The sequence below is a fragment of the Cucurbita pepo genome, chromosome LG19 (genome assembly GCF_002806865.2).
Source record: "Cucurbita pepo subsp. pepo cultivar mu-cu-16 chromosome LG19, ASM280686v2, whole genome shotgun sequence".
In the NCBI taxonomy this organism is placed as follows: domain Eukaryota; kingdom Viridiplantae; phylum Streptophyta; class Magnoliopsida; order Cucurbitales; family Cucurbitaceae; genus Cucurbita; species Cucurbita pepo.
Window position 1 is genome coordinate 5,593,215 of NC_036656.1, and position 23,306 is coordinate 5,616,520.

General features: G+C 36.2%; 4 protein-coding genes across 9 annotated transcripts; 2 read left to right on the plus strand and 2 right to left on the minus strand.

The window, feature by feature from the left end:
• Window positions 1–958: 958 nt before the first annotated feature.
• LOC111781678 (phosphoenolpyruvate carboxykinase (ATP)-like) lies at window positions 959–3,647 on the minus strand. The gene is made up of 10 exons (XM_023662364.1): window positions 3,442–3,647; window positions 3,189–3,367; window positions 2,949–3,102; window positions 2,641–2,826; window positions 2,265–2,563; window positions 2,019–2,192; window positions 1,869–1,934; window positions 1,622–1,800; window positions 1,204–1,542; window positions 959–1,127 (listed from the first exon to the last, which is right to left on the minus strand). The coding sequence occupies exons 1-10, from the start codon at window positions 3,645–3,647 to the stop codon at window positions 984–986; spliced, it is 1,926 nt and encodes a 641-aa protein (XP_023518132.1). The 3' UTR covers window positions 959–983.
• Window positions 3,648–4,940: 1,293 nt separating this feature from the next.
• Window positions 4,941–9,918, plus strand: LOC111781070 (tRNA-dihydrouridine(20) synthase [NAD(P)+]-like). Of its 4 annotated transcripts, XR_002812944.1 has the most exons (10): window positions 4,941–5,099; window positions 5,378–5,483; window positions 6,026–6,164; window positions 7,499–7,607; window positions 7,723–7,859; window positions 8,655–8,791; window positions 8,941–9,047; window positions 9,201–9,328; window positions 9,498–9,638; window positions 9,753–9,918. XR_002812944.1 is itself a non-coding variant. In XM_023661478.1 (9 exons), the coding sequence occupies exons 1-9, from the start codon at window positions 5,055–5,057 to the stop codon at window positions 9,565–9,567; spliced, it is 978 nt and encodes a 325-aa protein (XP_023517246.1). In that variant the 5' UTR covers window positions 4,941–5,054; the 3' UTR covers window positions 9,568–9,918. The 4 variants fall into 4 exon arrangements, 2 of the variants coding, with proteins under 2 accessions (XP_023517246.1, XP_023517247.1); XR_002812945.1 differs by having other exon boundaries at window positions 8,941–9,052; window positions 9,498–9,918; XM_023661478.1 differs by having other exon boundaries at window positions 9,498–9,918.
• Window positions 9,919–10,542: 624 nt separating this feature from the next.
• Window positions 10,543–14,464, plus strand: LOC111781478 (protein RMD5 homolog). Of its 3 annotated transcripts, none has more exons than XM_023662093.1 (2): window positions 10,543–10,625; window positions 12,988–14,464. In XM_023662093.1, exon 2 carries the CDS (start codon window positions 13,003–13,005, stop codon window positions 14,167–14,169), a length of 1,167 nt encoding a protein of 388 aa, XP_023517861.1. In that variant the 5' UTR covers window positions 10,543–10,625; window positions 12,988–13,002; the 3' UTR covers window positions 14,170–14,464. The 3 variants fall into 3 exon arrangements, with proteins under 3 accessions (XP_023517861.1, XP_023517860.1, XP_023517862.1); XM_023662092.1 differs by having other exon boundaries at window positions 10,571–10,655; XM_023662094.1 differs by lacking the exon at window positions 10,543–10,625 and adding an exon at window positions 10,679–10,916.
• A 2,241-nt stretch (window positions 14,465–16,705) lies between these two features.
• LOC111781807 lies at window positions 16,706–19,709 on the minus strand. The gene is made up of 2 exons (XM_023662513.1): window positions 19,077–19,709; window positions 16,706–18,977 (listed from the first exon to the last, which is right to left on the minus strand). Exons 1-2 carry the CDS (start codon window positions 19,389–19,391, stop codon window positions 17,175–17,177), a joined length of 2,118 nt encoding a protein of 705 aa, XP_023518281.1. The 5' UTR covers window positions 19,392–19,709; the 3' UTR covers window positions 16,706–17,174.
• Window positions 19,710–23,306: the final 3,597 nt, after the last annotated feature.

The following is a 23,306-nucleotide window of genomic DNA, read 5'->3' on the forward strand; positions in this document are numbered from 1 at the left end:
ATTAATTTTGAATTTATTTATTGAAGTTTTAAATTTGTCTTTCGTAAATAATTATTTTTGTTTATATATATATATTGTCTTTTTTTTTGGTCGAATTCTTCCATCTTGTTTCTTCACCAACGTACCCTATAGGTTGTTATTGATATTTCACTGTATTTAAAAATATGTAGATGTATTTAAATTTCTAGCTCTTTTCTAGCATTGTTTTATGCTATAACGAGTCATACTTTTTTTAATTTGTAATTTTAATGCTATTTAAAATTTTCATACAAAAAAAACGTCACTATTTATGAATTTTTTTACATCAATAAAAAGTACTATAAATACGTCATTAGACATTCTATTGAATTCGATCACATTAGTTCAAATATAATATAAACAATTTTAAAAAAGTCAAATTTCAATTACATAAAATAATATTATCTTATTGAAAATTGTTCATAACCTTTGCCACAAACACGGTGATTCATTTTTATTAATTTCTTTATTACTAATTTAATTATTCATAACAACTTTAAAAATTAAATTCTAGACAAATATACTCTTACACAAAACAGTTAGCATCGATTATAGAAGAGTTTGGACACAACAATTAAATTTTTTTATCATACCTCATTAACTAGAATTGTGGTTTGGACTAAACTTGATTAAGACTAGAATTACATATTTATGGATCAAATTATATGTCCAAGACACGTTTTTTATGGTATTGAATTTAATTTATTTTTACCCATTTGATCGATTCCTCTGATTACAGTGAAGACAGTAATAATTAGAAGAAGAAGCCAAAGAAGAAAACAATTCTTTAGAAATTGCATTAAATATGTCTCCCTGATTTCCTAACTTTTGCCTCTGGAATACAAATGGAAACAGAAGCAAAACAGCGTCCTAAACAAAATTGGAAGAACCAAAAATGAAAATACATTAATAAATTATTTATTTTCCACGTCAGCAACAGCTTTATATATATATATATATATATATTAAATTTTGGGTCCAGCAGCAAGGATTTCCTCTGTCAGAGTATTGTCTGTGCCAATCTTGTAATTCGTAAATGTCTCAAAATTGTTCTTGAACAGAGTCGCCAGTTTCTGTAGCGTTTCTTTATACGCACCCTTGTCCGACCACTGCAAAAACCCCAAAATCAAAATCAGCGATAAATTTTTCACTACCTATAGCGTAATTGAATGCCACTTTTCTTACGGTGTTCATTGGGTCCAAAATCTCCGACGGAACTCCTTCAATGGCGTTGGGGATTTCAAGTCCAAAAACTTCAGTTTTACGGAACTGGGCTTTCAGGAGCTCGCCGGAATGAATAGCGTCGATGATTTTTCTGGTGTAAGAAAGCTTAATACGGCTACCGGAGCCATATCGGCCGCCGGACCAGCCAGTGTTGACGAGCCAGCCAGTGGCCCCGTGCTTCCGCATCTTGTCGGCGAGCATGGCGGCGTACTTGGTCGGATGCATCATTATGAAAGCCGCGCCAAAACAAGCCGAGAATGTCGCTTGTGGCTCTTTTATGCCGTCTTCTGTTCCAGCCACCTATAATTTCCAATTTCACTCAATTCCAACAGTAAAAAAAACGAAGTCACACCGTAAAAAAAGTGTTTTTTTTTTTTACCAATGCAGTGTATCCACTGATGAAATGGTACATGGTTTGAGCCAAATTGAGCTTGCTCACGGGGGGAAGAACACCAAATGCGTCGCAAGCCAATAATATAACGTTCTTTGGGTGCGGCCCCACGCATGGTATCTTAGCGTTCGGTATGTACTCGATTGGATACGCTGCTCGGGTGTTCTCTGTATAAAAAACATTAAATAATTAATAATAATAAAATTAATTTAATTAACGTCTAATTCATTTATACCTGTAACTGAATTGTCCGAATAGTCGACCTCTCTAGTGTGCTCTTCGAACACTACATTCTCCAACACTGTCAATCCAAGTAATTTTAGCGAGGTTAATCACCAAGATTAAATACTTTAAAAATTATTATTATTATTATTATTATTATTACCAGTTCCGAATTTGATGGCGTTCCAAATATCGGGTTCTTTCTCACGAGAAAGGTCAATGCATTTAGCATAGCAACCTCCTTCGATGTTTGATACGCCGGTGTTAGTCCAACAATGTTCGTCATCGCCAATTAAATATCGGTTGTGATCTGTAGATAAAGTAGTCTTTCCCGTCCCTAAAACAAACACATTAACGTTAAAAAATTGATGGATTGAGGTGTTAGGAGGCTTAACACGTTATGGCATACCCGATAATCCAAAGAAGAGGGCTACGTCGCCGTTTTTGCCCATATTGCACCCAGAATGCAAGGAGAGAATCTCTCGCTTGGGCATGAGATAATGCATGAGACTGAACAACCCTTTCTTCATCTCACCGGCGTATTGGGTTCCAAGGATCACCATTTCCTTCCTTGCCAGATTCATATCTATGCTGGTTGACGACGTCATGTAATGAGTGAAACGGTTGCATGGGAACTGCCCCGCATTGTATATAGTGAAATCTGGTCGCCCAAAGTTCGCCAACTCTGCGTCAGTTGGTCGAATGCACCTGCGATAAAAAAACTTATGCTTAAAGTGGATAATATTATACTATTGTGAAAATTAGTGATTCCTAATTTACTTTACATGTTGTGCATAAAGAGCGAGTGGTAAGCCCTGGCAGAGACAATTCGAACTTTGATTCTATTCTCGGGATCCCAATTCAAGAATTGGTCGTTGACAAAGACCTTGTCGAGAGAGTTCAAGTAATCAACGGCTCTCTCTCTGTTGACCATGAAAGTGTGCTCATCCATTTCAATGTTTGGAGATCCCCTGCAACCCATAACAAATAAGAGATCATTGTGAGACGAACGCGACTCTCCACAATGGTTTGATATTGTCCACTTTAAGCATAAGCTCTCATGGTTTTGCGACGGCGTCGTTTTTTCACTTACTTTCCCCACCAGAGCTCTTTTGTGGTATTCTCATCCTTAACAACTCGCTTGTCTCTCGGAGACCGACCGGTCTTCGCTCCCGACAGCGTCGCCAATGCTCCGGTGGATGTCATAAACGACCCTTTCTCATGCCTTATGGCCTGCTCGTACAACTCTGTAAAACGACACCGTTTAAGTTCACCTTAACTATGACGTCATTTCATACAATATAATAAAATATTTAAATATCGATTTAAAAACCTGCAGGGGAGAGGTTATAAAGCACGTGTGTGAATTTCATAGAGCTGTCGCTGATATTAATGGTGGGTACGAGTTGATGCTGCGCCATGTGTGCAACCTTGGAGCTTCCGGTTTTCCGGGCCGGGTCTCCTTTAACCACATTCGGCCCGGTTTCTCTTGTCAACGATGCTAACGAAGCACTGGATTCCAACCAAATAAATATTAAAATAATGATATTATCATACGGCAAAACAAATCGTGGTTTTTTCCGTACCTGATTGACTGTAGCTGTTGCCTTTGGCGATCTTCTTCGGAAAGCGCAGAGACGCCGCCGGGAGACGAGTCGATCGGAGTACTAGGTGACGATCGCTTCTTCTGCAGGCAGTGAAGTTCGTCGATGGTTTGAGCCTTGATCGGCGACGAGCTGTCGTCGTGGCAAACTTCATTCCCGCTCCCGTTCGCCATCTTCTTATCGGCCATCTCGTTGCTACGAACAGTTGTTTAGAGGCTTTGAAAAGAGTGAAGAAGTTTGATGAATGCGTGATTAGTGTCGTGGGGATGGATGCCTTTTTAAAGGCCTAACTAGGGACGAAGACACGTGCGACATACACGGGTGGGCCTAAAGTTAGGATTTTGGGAATGTAGGATCCGGTGGTCTCGGAATCATTGTAATCTCTTCCTTTGGTCTTTTGCCAAATAAGGTCAACCCACCTGATTGTTGGGAAGATGCAGAATTTTTCATGTTGACCCGACAATTATTTATTTATTTACTTACTTTCAGCCCTTTTTATTTCAAATAGACAATTTTTTTTTCCGTCAAATATAACAATTCGTATTAAATTCTTAAAGAGTTTAGATACAATATAACACACATTTTAAGAATTCATAAATTAAAATTGTTGAGTCGTATAAATCTATACTATCACATCAATTTTTGGATTCAATTTCTTTCACTAAAAAAAATAAAATAGTTGGTTAATTTAGCCTTTTATTATTATTTTTTAAATATTGATATTTTGATTATTACTCCAAAATATTAGAAAACTTAAAACTTTAGAAATTGGAATATGGATAGTTATATAAAATATTAAGAATGTGTAATTAATATGTGAGATATCAGGAGAGAGATATGAGTACCGGTGAGAACGTTGTTTCCTGGGTGAATTGTGAGATTCTACATTGATTGGGGAGGAGAGCGAAATATTATTTATAAGAGTGTGAATTTCTCTCCCACTAATGTATTAAAAATCTTGAGGGGAAATTTTAAAGAAGACAATATATGCTTGCACTAGGCTTCAGCCGTTACAAATGATATCAGAGTTAGGCATGGGGCAATGTGCCAGCGAGGATTGGAGAAAGGCACGAGGTGGATTGTGAGATCCCACGTTGATTGGAGAAAGAAACGAGGGGAGGAGAACGAAACATTATTTATAAGAGTGTGAAACTCTCTCACAACCGTATATTAAAAACTTTGAGGGAAAATTTTAAAGAAGACAATATATGCTTGCACTAGGCTTGAGCCATTAGAAATGATTTTCAAGCCGGGCATGGAACATGTGCCAGCGAGGATTGGAGAAAGGCACAAGGTGGAATTCCATCCAAAGAGAACGAAATAGTTTTTATAAGTTCGTGAAAATTTCTTTTAAAGATGAGAGGAAATATGAAAAGTAAGCCCAAAAAATAAAATGTCCCGTAGTAGGCTTGGCATAGTTACAAGTAATGACATAGAGATTTAAAAGAGAGTGAACAAATAGACCGAAAGCCCAGGTCAGAGTCCAGCCCATTGTGAACTCTGTTCTACATTTCAGTTTTCCGGCCTACGGTTAGCCGGAGGAGAAGACGTAGAAATAGTTGCTTGATTTTCTGGTCCGACCGCTCACGGTTAAGATGGATTACGAGAACAAGCTCGTCCTTGCTCCCATGGTTCGCGTAGTAAGTTCGACGAAATTATTGTATCCACTGCTTGAGTTGTTCTTGTTAGTTAGTCGAGTATCTCTCTTAATCTTAGGAGTTATTTCTTGCAAAATTCTCGCTCGATTGTTTCGGTTTAGATGTCAAGCTATGTTATGGGATTTAGCTTAGTTCGTATTGTTTAGGTTCCTCTGCTTGCTTTATCAGTATATATTTCAATCGTAGTTATTTCTTGCAAAATTCCCGCCAATTAAATCTTAATCGTGTAGTCCTTTGTGATTGGTCCTTCTTGTTTTCAGGGGACTTTGCCGTTTAGATTATTAGCTGCACATTACGGTGCAGACATCACCTATGGAGAGGAAATTATTGACCATAAGATGATCAAATGCGAGCGTAGAATAAATGGTACTTTTCCTCCTCTCTATTGTTGAAGTTTTTTAAGGTATTGGTTTTCAATTGTACTTTCTCACTAAGTGCAAAAGTCATGAAATACAAGTGTTACTATGTTCGTATGAAGTCTTTTTCACTAAGAAAAGCTTTGCGATACGAACGGACACAAAAATGAACACAGGCAGCGGAAATGCACCCACCTTGAAAAACTCGCCTTTATGTTAGGGGGCACTAAAATGGAACTTTGATCCGTAAAGTGATGTGTTGACTTCAACCATAACTTCGAAATTGGGAGAAATCCAGGCCTTTTCTCATTCTCTATTGATATTTATGAATGTGTTTGTTGGACACTATCATTTATCCATCTTTTCAATTATTTATCCAAAGCCCAAACAATATGTTGGAATTTTTACCTTTCTTCTATAAATACGACTTCAATTAGAAGAAAAAATGTTGTGCTTGGTAAGTGGCTGAGAAAATGAAGGTCACAATAAGCATAGCCTTTTCCCTTTTATTCACCAATTATAAGACTTCTGATACTTCTCTTTGTCATCTAGAGCACGTTGGTGCAGTCGATTTCGTAGAAAAGGGGACAGACAATGTTGTTTTCAGGACTTGCAGCCTAGAAAAAAATCAAGTTGTTTTTCAAATGGGTACTTCTAATGCTGTGAGGGCTTTAAGTGCTGCTCAACTAGTGTAAGTTCGTTACTCCCAATTTTTCTTTGATTATACAGCCTAATTCTTGCAAGTTTGATGCTTTTATGATCCTGCGAGTATCAAGTCCCGGCCTGCCTGTTCCTTACTTTGCACAAATTTGTAATCATTTTTTTTATCCTGCAACTAAGTGTCTTTATTAATAGGCTCTGTTATAGATCGAACTAAATTTTGGTAGTAATTTTAGTATTTTTTTTAAAAGTTCTTCAATTAACGGGATGGACATGATTTTTCTTTCTTAACAGGCTCAGTTATGGATAGAACTTATTTTTTAGTCGCTAGTTCTCTTTTTTTATTCATTTAATGTGATGCTCGTGATAACTTCATGAGATTCTATTGGCTAAGTTGATTATTTCCTGTTCTCTTTCATTTTAGGTTTTGATTAGGTACTAATTGGGAACAATTAAGAAATTTTCAGTCCGATTTCTTACAAAATGAAACCTATTAATTGATTAGGCATAGATTGCTACTCAAGATTGGATGTGGGTAAATGGTCTATTTTGTGTGAATAAACAGTATGATAGGTTTTTGTTCCTAGAAACTGTTTGTTTTCATTGTCTTTCCCTCGGCTATAGGCTTTTAGTTAAGGTTTAGCCAAACTTGTTCAGTTCGTCTGCCAAAGCAACATCCGGTGGTTGCTATTATGACAGATTGAACCTCTGGTACAAAATTTTGGCAAATTAAGAGAGAGTTCCTATTCAATTTGACTGTAAGAAAGGGTTATTTATTGATGCTTTTAAATGTCTCTTAGTAATTGAAAGTTGATTTCTGTGAGCTGTTGCATTATATTGCTAGGTTTTTGGTGCAGGCTATTTGTACTTTAGCGTTCTCTGGTTTATTGCTTTGCTTGGTTTACTTATTATAAGTCATGTGTCATCTTTGTACTATATTGTTGTGGAAGTATTTCCTTTCTTTAGGCCCTATTTGATAATCATTTTGTTTGGTTTTCTGATTTTGAAAATTAAACTTGTAAACACTGTTTTCACATATACTTGTAAAGTTCCAACCCAAATTTTGGAAACCAAAAATAAAGTAGTGTTAAAAAGCTTTATTTTGCTTTCGAAATTTTGTCTAGAAATCAAATGTGTTGTCGACGAAGGTGAAAAACTTACCAAAAACTCGTGAGGAGACACTCGTAAATTTCAAAATACAAAAAACCAGAAATAAAATTGTGTTCAAACTGACCTTAGTTATTTCAAGCTGATTTAGTTACAATTTTTATTGATATGAGAGAATTAGGTCTTTAGTTAGAGAAGAATGTTTCTTTTTCTAATGAAGCTATATTTGTATAAGTGATGGAGAATTTTCCTTTTTAGGTGTCAAGACGTTGCTGCAATAGATATCAATATGGGTTGCCCTAAGTCGTTTTCCATCAGTGGGGGCATGGGTGCTGCACTGTTGAAGAAGCCAGACCTTATTCATGATGTACGCAATTCGTATCGTTACGAATTGATATAGTTTTCTAAATTATTCTCTCTCTTCTATATTTGTAACATGTTACTTACCTATTCACCTTTTATTTGTATGTTTTTTAATTTAGATTTTGACAACATTGAGGAGGAACTTGGACATTCCAATTACCTGTAAGATTCGACTTTTAAATTCATCTCAGGATACAGTGGAGTTAGCTAGGCGAATAGAGACAACTGGCGTTTCAGCTCTTGCTGTTCATGGAAGGTGATCTTCTGGTTTCTGCAGTTTCCTTTTATTTAATACTATCACGGACTAGTGAACTTCTTCAAGAAATTTATGCTTTCTGGAATTGATTGAGAATGGTTCTCATGCAAATTGATCCTTTTTCCCTTTCTTGGTAAAATTGGATTGGTTTGGTCGTCTATGTTAGTGCATTGTTCTCAAAGTTAACATGGTCATTTCATTTTAAGCCCACACTGACATTGTTGACGTTTTCTTAAACATGCTATCTGAGAGTGGAGGTGATAAATATGTATCAACCTTAAAAGATTGAATTCTGTTGTACAGAACAATGAAAGAAAGTCTCAAACGGTAGAAGCAGATATGTCATATGTCCGTTCACTAGCTAGTTATTTAGATGTAATTTTGTGGACGTTCATTAGCTAGAAACTATTAGATATAATTTCATGCTTTAAGGAGGGTAGTAATTTGGACGAGTCTCTTGCATTTTAAGGCTTACAGTTTTTTTTTCATAAGGGGATAGTAGGTTTGAGAGATTTCTAGGAAGCAGAATATGTGCTACCAAGCATGCTCAGAGGGCAGACTACTGTGAGAGGCCGCTTGTTTATAAGTAAAGGAGGCAGTTGGTATCATTTTGGGTTGACACTGAATTGTATTACATCAGTTAGAAAGACAAAAGGAAAAATAAAAAATAAAAAATGCCGAGTTGTATTTCATCAGACCTTTTAGTTCCAAGTGATACTTCTGTAAGTTTTGTATGTGCTCTTTGTTTTCATTTTATTTTAATATGTTTTTGTAGTCGTGCTCGATAACTTGCAGAAGAGTTGCAGATAGGCCCAGAGATCCAGCTAAGTGGAGTGAGATTGCAGATGTCGTGGCAGCATTGTCTGTCCCGGTTATTGCGAACGGTGATATCTTTGAGTACGAAGATTTTCACCATATCAAAGTTGCTACAGGTTTGCTCAAAAGGCACTGTTTTATGGATATCTTGATGATGCCTGAATTTCTCTTTAGTGAATGGGTTGATTATAATCAAAATAATTTTGAATATGGTTCATTCATGATCTCTTGCTTTATATATTAAAACAATTTGGTATTGCTCAAGGTGCTTCGTCAGTAATGGTTGCTCGAGGAGCGCTTTGGAACGCTTCAATCTTCTCTGCAGATGGCAAATTACCATGGGAAGAGGTGAAAAGAGAATATGTTAGAAAGGTGAGGTACATATCATGTACGCAGTACATTTAGTCAATGAATCAATTAGAGTTGATGCTGTAGAGCTGTACACTGCCCTTGTAAGAATATATAGATGCAGACACACATTCACGAACTGAATTTGAAGCGACTGATTTGTTGTGTTGAACTCAGAGCATCTCGTGGGACAATGATATCAAAAGTACAAAGCACACGCTAAAAGAAATGATAATGCATTATTCTTGCCTTGAACTGCCAGAAGGAAAGGCCGTGATAAAATCTGATACATTGGCAGATCTAGCGTAAGTTTTTTTTCTTTCTTTTTTTGCTGTTAATTTATAATTAATAGTGCCATCTTGTGGGATGCTAGACGTTCTTCATGATCATTTTAATTTTAATTGCATTTGAACTGATATAGCACGCTAGTTGGAAGCTAATCATGCCATCTTTTATTCTATGTATGATATATAGGAAACTTTATGGTGAGGAAAAGTACAATCAATTTGTTCAAGAGAAGCGTTTGTTCGATGGAAGTAGATGACATCGTTCGTAGGTCGGATCAGAGACGCTGCTCATTGCTTCGACATGGAAGCTGAGAAATGAACAACCTCGGTACTCTCTCAGTTAAACCCGTTTTATTAGTTATGGAGAAGTTGGATGTGCTCTACAGCAGCTCAATACTAACATATTTCTTACCCTTTCATTCTTGTCGTGTTAAAAACACAGAGTTATTAAGCTGCCGCAGATGATGCCTGGCTTTATTTGCTTTTCTGGAATGCGTATTTATGGTTCTAGGATGTTCCAAGGTGAAAGCTTTGGCTTATTGTTGCCAAATTCATCCAGTTCGTTGATTTCAATACCAATCGTTCAATCAATCAATGGGTTAAAAACACGAATCATGAATTCATTTTACTCATAAACATTTGACCAAATTGACACGACCCATACCATAAGTTTGCCAAATTTTCTATCTAATTACCATTACAATCTTCTAATTTGTCCATGGAGCGAGCACTCATCAGTTGAATGCTCAATAATTGTGACAAGCAGCTCTAATTTCACTTGTTACAATCATACTCTTGCGCGATAGCGGGATAATAATTGTGCGGTATTTGTTCTAATCCAACAAATAAGTTGTCCGTGAGAAATTCAGACTTTGCGGATAACGTCGGCGTATGCTTGAGCCTCGAGTCGCGTTTGCGAGAAATGTTTTATACATTTAAAAATAGTTTTTAAAAAGTTAAATAAAGATTGAAAGCAATGTTGTATGACTGTAAGTAAGAAAAAAAAATCACGACTTCAATAATATTACTTGATTTTTAAAATTTTAAGTAAAATAAAAACCAGGGAAATTTTTATTAAAAAAATATGAATTATTAGAAGACTAATAATCTAATTGCATATAAATAAAAAGATAACGACAAGTTGAGATTTATTTTGTTGGAAGAATCTTTATAATGTATACAATCGTCAGGGCCGATTAATTATTTAAATAAATAAAACATAATTATCCGTATTTTCTTCAATTTTATATAAAAGCTATATACGGAAACGGAAAGGGAAAAATCCCTCTCATTCGGGTCCTTGCTTCCTACCAAGGTTTCTTCTCTCCTCTTCTTGCTGATCTATGTATGCCCTTCATTTTCCTCATACTATATTCAGATCTAATTTTTATATGTTCTTGCATTTCTGTTGAATCGAGATTCATCTTCTTTTCGGGATAAATTTCTTTTCCTATCTGAATCGATTTGCTCTCGCTTTCTATTTTCAGATTCGCATCTCATCTTTGCCTTGATTCCAATCCTTCAATTTCTTGTCTTTGAGTTTTGTTTTTTTTATATGTTTACTTGTTTCGGTTTCATAAGAACATATCTTTATCAAGATTTCGAGGTGATTACAGATGTTGGGAACTTCTTTTGGAGTGCGAATTATAGATTTTTGTGTTTTTTGGCTTTGAGTGTTTTGTTTTCTTTTGTTCCCTAATTTTTGGGGTTGTGCTAGTTAGTTCATTATCCTTGAAGTTCTTTTCCCCGGCTTATATCGTCTTACTTTGGATATCGTCTAGTGCATATGTTAGTAGTTTCTGTGTTCAACCTACTGTTCAATCGCTAGGTAATTATCGACTGATAGATTGTATTTGACATCGGTATCTTTTTCTTTCGTTATAAATTTTGAAGGGAGCAGTTTCTACCATTTAATTTTCTTTTTATCCAGTGTTGCGGATGGTTGAACTTTCACGGTACAAATTTCATTTTAATAGTTTTAGTAAACACACTTCGCGAGGGTATTTTATCTTCAAATACCACATATTCATGCAGTTTACAATTTTTGGGACGGCTCTTCATTATCGATTAATATATTCTGTACAATTACATTGTTTTTCCTCATCTGTAATTTGGTCTCACCATCACTTGGGCTCCCAATTACTTGATCTTGTTTATGCATTAAGCTTGTTGCAGAAGATTTTGTGCCACTGCCAAATCGGTCCTTAACAAAACTGTGGTTGAGAATGAAAATTGATTTATATTCCCTTCCCTTCTTCCATCACTTATCTCCTCATCTATTGTTAATCTGGTGTTTGAAGTGTATCTTTCAGATAGAAGTGATTGACTCTCGGGAAAAAAAAAAATGTTAAAAGTGATTGACACTGGATAGACTTCAGTCAGCTCAGCTACTTCTGTTGTCTTAAGCAAATGATCGTCTATATTATTTTCTATGTGCAGTTGGCTTTTACTTAATTGAAAATTGAAAATATAGTTTTTTTCCCAATATTGGAAAGGATCTCTGTAGTAATGCATATTCTGCAGAAGTGTTTGAACTTCAAGCTTTTCAAAAGAAGCCTAATAAGTATTTTTATTTAGAGTTGTTTTTCATGACTATTGTCTTGTAGATTTAGATTCTTTATTTAATTTTGGCTTCAAACAACATGCAAATACCGTTGGGTTTAGATATTTTGGGAGCTCATTGGTCCAAGTTTTTGAATTAAATGCATAGCAAGTAAAGAACCCCAGTATGTCTTGATCGCTATTTTATAACGCCTGAGCAAACTATGCTCTTTTGTTCCTGGCTGTAGGTGTGGTGCCTCACATTGTTCACAATTATTGCTTTATTACACCATTTGTTGTTAAACTAGGGTTAAATTGAGTCAAGAAAAGGAAAATCAATACTGTTAGTTCATGTTCTTCATTTGCCTCTTACTTGATTCTCCTTCTCTCTAATAGATTTGGTAGAAAAATGGTGATGAGACCCAAGAGGAAGATTTAGAGGGCAGTGATTTGAATGGTGTGGCAAATGGGAGTGGGATAGTGATGTTACGTCTTTAACTTTCGGATTTTTAGATGTGATTTTGTAGCTGTAAGTCTAATAAAGTGGCAAAGAGAAAGACTTGTATTTGAGCTCTTTTAGCTATTTATATTTATATTTGCTCTTGATGACCAGTGATCTGTAGGTTTGGGTTCTTTACCTTTTTTTATTTTATTCAGTTAGTACATAACTCAGTTGAATCCTAATAACTTGGGAGCTCATTGGTCTATTAAAGTGGAAAACTGTCCACTTAGCCGAGCTGAACAAATTAGGCATTCACAACCTCCCTTGAAGGTAGTAGGGTTGTGGAACCCCTACTCTTACTAAAATAAATAATATGGGAAACTGAAGCGGTGAAAACATTTTGGTCTATTACAATCTACTGGATTTTCTCCTATTACTTATTTGGATTTTCAGCTAAAAAGTAGGTAAATGATTCTACTTTAGAGTCTGATCTTCTCTTTCCTTAGTAGAACTCTGTAATAAATTAATGGCATATTGTATGTTTTCTCTTTTCCCTCCTTTCCTTTCTATTAGTATTTCTTGACATTTTTGTCTCTGGCTTTTTTAGCTTCTTGATATCTTTCTGCTCCAATTTTTTTGGTAATAATATTTGTGATCTTGAGCGAATTTGTTTGACATGGGAATTTCTTTGCAGGTATTAGTCTAAGAAATGGAGTTGGACAGCATTAAAGATGCATTTGATCGTGTGACGAAGAAGCAGAAATTATCTTCTTCCAAAAGTCATGAAGTAGTTGATCAAATTCATCTGGAACTGGAGCAGGTGCTACAAAAAATACAGTTGGCTGATAATCCTGAATGTCCAGTTGATCTGAAGTCGGTTTTTTCTGAACTCAAAACTAAATTAAAAGATATTGCCCCACTCACTCAGCTTGAAAGCACGCAGAAGGAGTTGAATACCGCTCTGACCAAGTATCCAAAGCTTGTTGAGAAATCTTTCAATCCAGATATATCGAAAGCTTATAGAAATGTTGATTTTGATAGGCATACTGTTAACCAGATTATTGCTAGTCATTTCTATCGTCAGGGTATGTTTGAACTTGGTGACTGCTTTATTAGTGAGGCTGGCGAATCAGAATCTGCTGCCTCGATGAGATCTCCATTTCAGGAAATGTATCAGATCCTTGAAGCCATGAAGTCCCGGAATCTAGACCCAGCTCTGAACTGGGCACTGAATAACTCAAATAAACTTAATGAATGTGGTTCAGATCTTTTGCTCAAACTTCATAGCATGCAGTTCATGGAGATTCTACAGAATGGAGATAGACATGACGCTTTGAAGTATGCTAGGACGTACCTGGCCCCTCTTGCATCAAACCACCTGGCTGAACTTCAGAAGCTTATGGCTTGCCTCTTGTGGACTGGAAGGCTTGATTGCTCCCCATATTCCCAATCACAATTATTGTCAGTAACCAATTGGGAAAAAGTTGCTGAGGAGCTTATAAGACAGTTCTGCAATTTTCTTGGTCAGTCCTACGAGAGCCCATTGGGCGTAACAGTTGCAGCAGGGGTCCAGGGCTTGCCTCCCCTCTTGAAATTTATGAATGTCATGGCTGGGAAGAAACAGGAATGGCAATCTATGAAGCAGTTGCCTGTGCCGGTGGAGTTGGGCAGAGAATTTCAGTTCCATTCCATCTTTGTTTGTCCGGTGTCAAAGGAACAGTCAACTGAAGAAAATCCACCAATGTTGATGCTGTGTGGACATGTCCTCTGTAAGCAGTCTATCATGAAGATGTCTAAAAACAGCACAAAATCGTTTAAGTGCCCGTATTGTCCAACAGACATCGATGCTACACGGTGTAGGCAATTGTACTTTTGACACATACACAAAAGTCATGGTTAATGTTGTATGAAACTTCCTCTCTTCAACTGAACCGATATTTGCTGGATTTAGTTGTATGGTGTAACAAAGGGGGTGTGAAATGGGGGGAAATGATGGTCAGTTGTGTACTGTTTGTTGCTGTATTGGTTGTAAATACATATTCTTTCTACATGTTGGGAATTTAGAGCAACTCACTCCACAGACATCTTTTAAGTTTGGTAGATTTACAGCATGGGAGTTTGCTTAGCTGCTTCTGGAGCTCATCTCCTATCAAATAAATATATTTTCTCCATTTTTCTTTCTTACAAAGTATAATTGAGATCAGGGAAGCATGAGCACTAATCTTAGATAATTAGATTTTTATCAATTGAGACATTTATATATCAGCTCTTGGGTGTTTTTGTGGCCTTTTCTTCAGGTGTTGGTTTGGCCATGGGCCTAATTTCATAATCATTCGGCCTTGACGATGGCGATGGTGGATTTGAGGTTAGACCATTACAGATCCATGCTCCCAATAAACCCCACTATTCCAAGCAGAACACATCCGAGGAGAATATTGAAGGTGAGTTCATAATAGTACTTTCAAGTGAAGGAATTTTTTTTATCAATACTTTTGAAGAAAGAGCTTATCTTCTAGTAATGTTTTGGAGTACTTTTTAAAACTTTTATAGGTTCTTACCAACCAAAAGTCTAAAACCAATTGCCACTGTTTTGAAAGTTATGTCAAACCGATCATTCTTCTCTTACCTGTGTATATTGAAAAGTTCATACATTTCTTTGAAATCTATAGCCAATGATGTTACGTGTTCCTCTACTATTGTATATTCTGAACAGAATGATTCATGTGACATACCATAGAGGTAGGACACATGAAAATTGGAAGAAAAAAATGAAATACTCGGAGTAAAATTTACTTCCTGATTACCAACTTTTACATCTTCTCATCTTATTGTGTCTCATAAAATGGAGACCTTGTCTGCGCCCACAGACGTAGGGATGATGATGATGGAGCACTCTCCCCATTTTTTATTTGTATAAATAGAATGGGCAGTGAGCACTAAGGGGGATGTCGATACCCACACACACACTACTCTTATTATTGAATTATTCACAGACATGATTCATGCTCCTTCAGCCAATGCATTATCAAAACTAAAGCAAAGCAGCTTAAACCACTCATCATAATTGGTTCCAAAAGTCTGCGCAAATTAAGGAGGAGGTCATTGCCCTCCAAAAAGCGCAGTAAAGAAACCCTCAGGAAATGAAAGCTTAGAAAAGCCTCCCCTCTCAGCCCAATCCTTTTCTTACCTTCCCTCCTTTTTTTAGTTTTGAAGAGCCGTTGAAAAGGCATTTTTTTTCCCCATTATGTGTTGAGTTTTGTGCTGGCCTTGATATCAAAGATATTCAGTCCCTCCCTGTGATTTGTTTAAAAAGTGGGACTGGGAATGTTTTTGACGGTGGAGTGGGAATCTTTCTCTAGAATTTATTCATCTCTAAGCCTATAATAGTACGAAGATTCTTTCTTATAATAATGCTTGCAGTTTAATCTGGCTATTGAAGTCGTAGACCAAGAGCCTTAGACCTTACTGATTCATTATTTTTCTCCTCGAACAGGCTCATATCATCCCTATAAACTTGTGGGGTTGTACCTTGAAGATCAAAACTCCCCTCTCGACCTAACAGGCTAATGCCATCCCTAAAAATCTGGCTTTTTTTCCCCTCCTTTTGTGTATTTCTCATATTTGTAGCAGAAAGCTCTTACTAACCCAACTATAGGTAAGTCCTTTCCCGACCATGGTGAATTTCCATTTGAAATATGGTCGAGTTGGAGATGGAAATAATTAATTTTCTGAATCAACTTTTAATAATAGGGATGGGGAATAGTTTATTTGCCTTGTTCTGTACTCCTGTCCATTTCACTTATCCCATAGCAAGTTTTTGTTAAGTTTATATATATACATGTTATTTAAGTAATGGGTAGTAAAAATCAAGAAAAATGGTTGGGTTTGACAGGGGAAAAGAAATGAAGACTCCAGAAAAGAAGGGGATCAGCTTTTATATTGTATTTTGGTCTCAAATCCCTCTTTCGGTCTCTTCTGAAAGATGTGAAACAGATTTAGATACAGCACTTTCATTTTCTTCTACTTCTTCTCTCTCTACTGATGATGTTTGAGGCTATCCAGAGTGTGTTTCCTTTTCTTCTTTTTTGACATTTGACAGAGTAAAGAAATGGTAGTGCGCCACATGTGAGATAGTGAGGCCAAGATATTGATATCCAAATATCAACCCATTCATATATATGATATGCCTTTAGACAATATCATATCAATCACTTCCAAATCCAAATGCTGTATAGTGTAAGCAAATACTTTGCTTTGCTTCATTATTATGCCAAGCAAATACCCTTTTTGATTAATATAAACCCTTCTCATCACCCTTCCAACTAATCCCAAATTCTTAAATGCTCCGAAAACAAATCCAGTTTCAAGGAAAGAGTTCTTCAAGTTTCCAAACAAACGTACAAAACTTGAGATGCTGGAAGTTCATTTGATAATATAATAGCTTTTTATCATATCTTCAAATTTTTACAAGACTCCTCCATAGGAGAGGGAGAGAGAAACGATGGGGAATATTGTAAGGAGGAAGAAACAAACAGAATGGGGCAGCCTGAGTTTTTTCGATACACTTTGGTTTCAAAATAATGCAATTTCTTCTGGTAACTCAATCCATCACCTCTCTCTTCTTTGTTGGTCCCCTTTTTTACTCCCACTTTACTGCTCCTTTCCTCTGCCAATGCCCAAAATAAAAATAAAAAAAGAAATAAAAAGAAAAGGAAAAAAATTAAATAAAAAAAAAAGAGGGAAAAGGGCCAAGCCGTCTTGTACTCTTGTCCATATTCTAGGCCCGGGCCCATTCCCACTAGTCCAATCATAATTTTTTTTTATTATTTTTTTATTTCCAAGAATGATTTATGATTTTTTTATTATTGTTTTGATTTTGAATTAAAATCTGGCATCTTCGAAGCCGTGCAAATCGCTGACTCTGTTCATCGACTTCCTCATAATCGCTACTTTAGCTAGTCTTTCGGCGGCACGCCAAGCCGATGTCGGCGTAAGTGGCTCATACTTTTCGTCTACTCGGCTTCCATCTCGTCCTCCCATGATGTTCTGGTTCTGCCTTTGGCTTTGCATATGTACCTGTTTTCGGCGGCTCAGCGCGGCTGACTCGGCGTCCAAGCCTTTTAAGTATTCGCTAGCTGATGTGGAGCCGGATTGTTTCATAAGCAAGGCTCGAGCCGATGACAGCAAGTGTTGAGCTGACGAGAAATCATGGTGTTCCATCAACCGCTGCGATTCCGCTACAGCTCGGATCGTGACGTGGAGATTCCTCAACCGTTCGATGTTGGAGCCGGATGATCGGACGGCCCGCGGCCTGGGTACTGGGATTACTTGTTTAGAACAAATAAGGCCTTGAGATTGTGATGACGTGTCCCTGAACGTGGATCGTACGGACAATAAGGGGCAAGACCCTAGCGACGAAACTGGCACTTTCAATTCCACTAGCATTTCTCGGACTTCTTCAGAAGCGAGATCCCCGATCCGGATTGAACCGGGTTCGAGAGCTGTCGGGCGAGTGGAGAGGGAATAGACCGCTGCAATCTCGGCCGGAGATGAACCGGATACGAACCCGAGTTGGAGTCTGAGATCTTGTACCACCACGCTCAACAAGCCGCTAACACATTTTGCCAACGCGTCTTCCGGCGGCGCGGGGCCATCGCCGAAGGAAATGGCGTGAACGGGAATCTCAAGGTGCGAGAAGCGCGTGGAGCACACGACCGGAGCCGATCGTTTGCTATTGCCGGAGTAAGAAGCTCCGACAAGGTCATCTTGTCCGTCAGAAACAAGGATGATACTGGCGGCGGGATTCCTCTCACGCCTATCTTCGAGAACTTTCGCTGCCTTCTTGATTGCGTCGTTAACACACGCTCCTTGGCCAACTTCGCAGAGCAAATCGACGATTCGACGCGCCGATAGGCGGCCACTGGATGTCATTCTCCGTAGAGACAACAACCGTTTGGAACTGGAAGAGAACGCCACAATCGAGAGGCGATCCGAGCAACTTAGCGAAGAAAGAATCAACCGCATGGTGCGTTTAACCATCTGGAGTTTGACGCTGTTCGCGCTCGCACTAACATCTAAAACGGTTACCAAGTCAATCGGCGGACGAAGGTTCCGATTGGTCGGCGAAGACGACGTCGTTACGGATCTTGCCGGCGCCTTCACCTTCAATACCACCGCATAGGTCTCATAGCTCCGACCGGCTGCGACCACCGCCGCCTCAGGCAATAAACTCACTTCTACATTTTTCACAATGTTACGTAATCTCGGAGACGCTAATAGTGCAGATTTAGCAAAGAAACCTTGAAACTCAACTGCGCTATCCTGCTCTTCATCGTCTTCGTTTTCGTCCGATTCCGGTATTGGATTGAATCGACCAACGGAAGTTGGGGACATCAAAGGCTCGTCATCGTTGTAAACTTTCAGCGGCTTCGATTTCATCTCTCCGACTTTGATCGGTTGGACTCCTCTCGTCTTCTCCGTGTGGATTGATTGATTCCGAGGGTTCTGATTATCAAGCAACGGAGCATCGTTCCATAGAGAGCTACAAACAGGACAAGCCACAGTCCGATGCTTCTTGATGTGCGCAGAGATGCAAGGAAAGTGAAAGGAGTGGGAGCATTCCGACGTGAAAATGGCGGTTCCTTGTCCTCTTTTCACGCTTTGCAAGCAGATTCCACACCTACTCTGCAAAATGAAAGCGAGAGAAGTTGAGTGAATTAGACACAATTTCATCGAACCCTAAAGAACAGAGCATATCAGGGAGATACAGAACAGGTGAATTACCTTAGACAGCCGTAATCCAGCTTTAACGAAGGAGAAACTAGAAGGGGATTTGGGCGAAGAAGGGTTCGAAAACTGAAAGAATCTGGAGCCACTGCTTTTCTTCTGGTTAAGATTGGGCGTGGATGAATCTGCAGAATCAGTAGCAACAGAGGTTCTGCAGCGGAGACCGAGGCCCGGCGGCTCCGGCTGCGAGCGAGGCGTTGATGGGTTAGAGAAAAACCCAAATTTAGAGGTGGTGATTCGTGGGGTTTGGGCTTCATTGGTGTCCGTATGCTTAGGAATGGAAGTGCAAAACGCTCTTCTCCAACCCGTCATTGTAAGGGAAGAAACAGAATCCAGAGAAAAGCTGAAGAACAAACTAAGAAGGTAGAAGAAATTGCAGAAAGGTTGTTGCAAAGAAGAAGACGAAGAAGAAGAAGACGAAGAAGAAGAAGAAAATGGATAGCATATTATATTTCTTGTTCTGTGATTTCTCTATATGTTCTAAGTCGCCGATGCTGCAATTCAAGGAGAGGCCCTGCAATCAAAAGCCCACACTGTTGCTTCCAAATTCAAACTCTCTCTCTCTCCAAACTCTGCCGGTTACCGCCTATTATTACAGGTCAACGCGCTCGGTTCTAATTGTTATTTAGTATTATATTAAATAATTAACATATTATAATTTATACCCATTTTAGTTTGCAGTAAAAAAAATAAAAATAAATATAATTAAACTTTAGGAAATAGTTTGATTTGATATTTGATGTAACTTTTTTTTCCTATTATGAACGATAAGAATAAATCTGGTTACATGATTTTTTTTAAATTACTTTAAAAGACACGAAATTAAAAATAAATAAAAAATAAAAAAAGTCCATTATATTGCACGTTTAAGTTCATTAATTTTATGAGATCTTCCAGATTTTGTTTTCCATTAATAATTTATTTTTTGGCTTTTTTGAGTTTGCTGCTTCCCTCTTTAATTATTGATTTTACACAACTTTTTGGCTTTTTTTTTTGGTTTTATACCGTTTTTAATTGTTCTTTTAAAAAGATAATGACAACTTTTTTAAAATTAAAAAAGAAAAAAAACCCATTTGGTAAAACAAAAAATTAATTACTAATTTAAAAAAGCAAAAATGTTAGTAATAAAAACGAAATAGAAGCAATTTGGTAGAGTTTAGGGGGGATGTTGACTCATTGGATTGAGTTCACATGATTTCCAAACTCCAATGCTCATTAATTATATTATATGAAAGAGAGATATTCGTCAATTTCCCAATTTTGACTTATTATTATTAAACCCCAAAACCTCAATTTCTTTTAAAATAAATTGATAGAGATCCACAATGTTTATTAAACAAAATAGCTTGATTTTCAAGCCACTTTCCAATATATTATTTTATTATATCATATATATATATATATTTGTGGTGGCTTCAGTAATGGGGTATTGCAAACTTAGGTGAAGCATTAATGTGAATCCGCCATTATTGAGTTGACGCCTCTCTGTGTGTGTGTGTGTGTGTCCACATTTATATGAATTATTCATTCCAATCCAATTCAATTATTCCATTTTATAAGAATTTAATTAGTTACTAAGTAAATAAAATATATATGCATTAAAATTTACGAGTAGAGAGAGAAAGAGAATGGGTTTGATTAAAATTTGTGGGGGGTAACATGGAGTACTTATTGCTGTCCCATTATTGGTAGCAAAACCCTTCTTATACCTTACTTTTTTTATTTTTTATTTCTATAAAACCCTTTTTCTTTTATTTATTTATTTATTTAAATTTGGAGGAGATGAAATCGCAGCCGTGGATCTTAGAGTATTACGGAGTTCAAGAAGATAATTACCCACGATCCACTAGTAACGGAACGGACGGTAAACGGGTCGGTGGGTGACGGTAAAAAAATATATAAATAAATAAAAAAGCGAGGGTAATTAGTGGAAAATAATTAGGGTTTGTGTTAATATTGGGAAATGGGGTTCGTGTGGATCCTCACCTCGCGGTTTGATTGTGTTTCCAGAGAGTGACCGGTTACCGGTTACCGGCTGTGGGTAAATGACGTGGCGTCTGTTGGGATCTGCCTTTTTCTCTCTCTCTAATGATTACACTTTTAATCCATGCATGAGATGAACTCGTGCGTACGGATTGACAGCGAGCTCTTAGCTTGCCTTTCAAACATTCATTTCATCAATTTTTTTGTTTCATTCACTAATTTAAGTGTTGGTTTAATTTTCATGGTTAGGTTATTACGTTAAATTTCATAAATTATTATTATTACATTATTCTCCATCCAAAATTTATTAATTTTGTTAATATGTGATCATTATTTAATTGAAGAATATTGGTATTTATCGAAATTATAATGTCATACTAAAAAAATAGTTAAAATATCATGTAATTTATAAATTATATAAACAATGAGAACGAAATTACATATTTAACCTAATTAACTCTTTATTATTAATAACTTTAGTTTAATCGAGTAAATTGAGACCTATATGTGAACAAATGAGATAAAATGAAGCTTAAATCAACCTCCATTAATTTTAGAAAAAATTAAAATCGTATTGAATATTAATATATATATATATATATATTTATTTATTTATTGATAATTTAACTATAAAAAAAAAACAGGGAGCTAGCAGTTGTCCTCTTATAATAATAGACTGAAACCCGTACTTGTAACAGTAATTGTACCGTAAAAAAATGAAGTACTTCTTTAAATGCCTATTTGAGTTTGGCATTAAAAGTTAAAACTAAAGCCTAATAAATTATTAACTCATTTTCTCCATGTTTTACAAATTTTATAGTTTAACATATTTTTAATTGAAAGCAATTATTTATTTTTCTTTTTGGGGTTTTTAGGGTAAATCAATAATAAATGAGAAAAAAGGGCAACGGGCAGGGTTTAGAGTTCAATTATTTGCACTCAACGTGAAATTGGGGCAGCACGTGATTGATGGAAATTCCGTGTCCACGTCCCTCCTATCANTTTTTTTTTTTTTTTTTTTTTTTAACGTCCCTACAAATTTGTCACGTTACATTTCAAAAAATTTATCTATTTATTCAATTCATTTTTTATAATTATTTCAACAACAAAAGATTTTACGAAAAAGAGGAACAAAAATTAAATTAATTTATTAATTTTATCATAGTTTAATAAGTTAATACATGTCACAGTATTCATATAATAATTCAAACGATTTTCAATATAAATTTTACATCTTAATTAAAAAAAAATTACCCAAAATGGACCCACTTTAAGAAGGAATCTTAGCACCTATTTGAATGGCCCACAAGGGTTTTTGTCATCTCTATAAAACAATATTAAGAAGGTCAAATAAATATAAAAAGAAGTGGTTCCCAATCATTTTTAGGAACAATCCCTTCTTTTTTTAATTCATTATTTCCCTTTTTCCCCTTATTCTCTCTCTTTCTGAATTATTCCTATATTCATGTATTCATAGTTTAAAATATAAATTTTAAATTTTTTTAAATATTTAAAACTTAATATTTTAAGTTCAATGCGAATAAGTATTGTTACATGTTGGTCCTTAGTAATGTTTTGTTCCATTTTTTAATCAATATGTTATCTTAAAGACCCTTTTGTACGTTCTATGTTAACCGCTTAAAATAAATATTTTTAAAATTTTAAAATAAAATAAATCTATAAAAGTGGAGGGACCAAATGAAATTAAAGAGTAAGGGTGAGAAAAGAAAAAGAATAATATTAAAAGTGTTGTAAAAGGAAAAAAAAAACGATTAATTAAGTGAAAGATAATTAATTTAAAAGGTAATTAAAAAGAAAAGAAAAGAAAAATAATGATTTGATGTGGTTTGGAAAGAGGGCTAATAATCTGATTTGCATCCACAAAGATGTAAAAGCAGAAATAAAATCGATAAAAAAGAAAGGGAGCTAAGTCCACTCAACCAGTGGGATACAAAGCAAAATGCACCCACCCACCTCCTAATTATTAATCCTCTCAACATAAAATCACCATTAATTAATTATATATTAATTAATTCAAATGGATTTGATTTCCCACCAAATATCATTGCGATTCTTCCCACTTTCTTTTTAAAAAATTAATTAAATGCCTCTTTTCTTTTTCCTTTTTAATTAAAAAAAGAGCCCAATGAAGTGAATTGAAGCATATGATTCCAAGACAAATGGCAACCAGAATTTAAGTTGATTTTGATTATTAAATAAACAAAATCTCCACACAACACATGC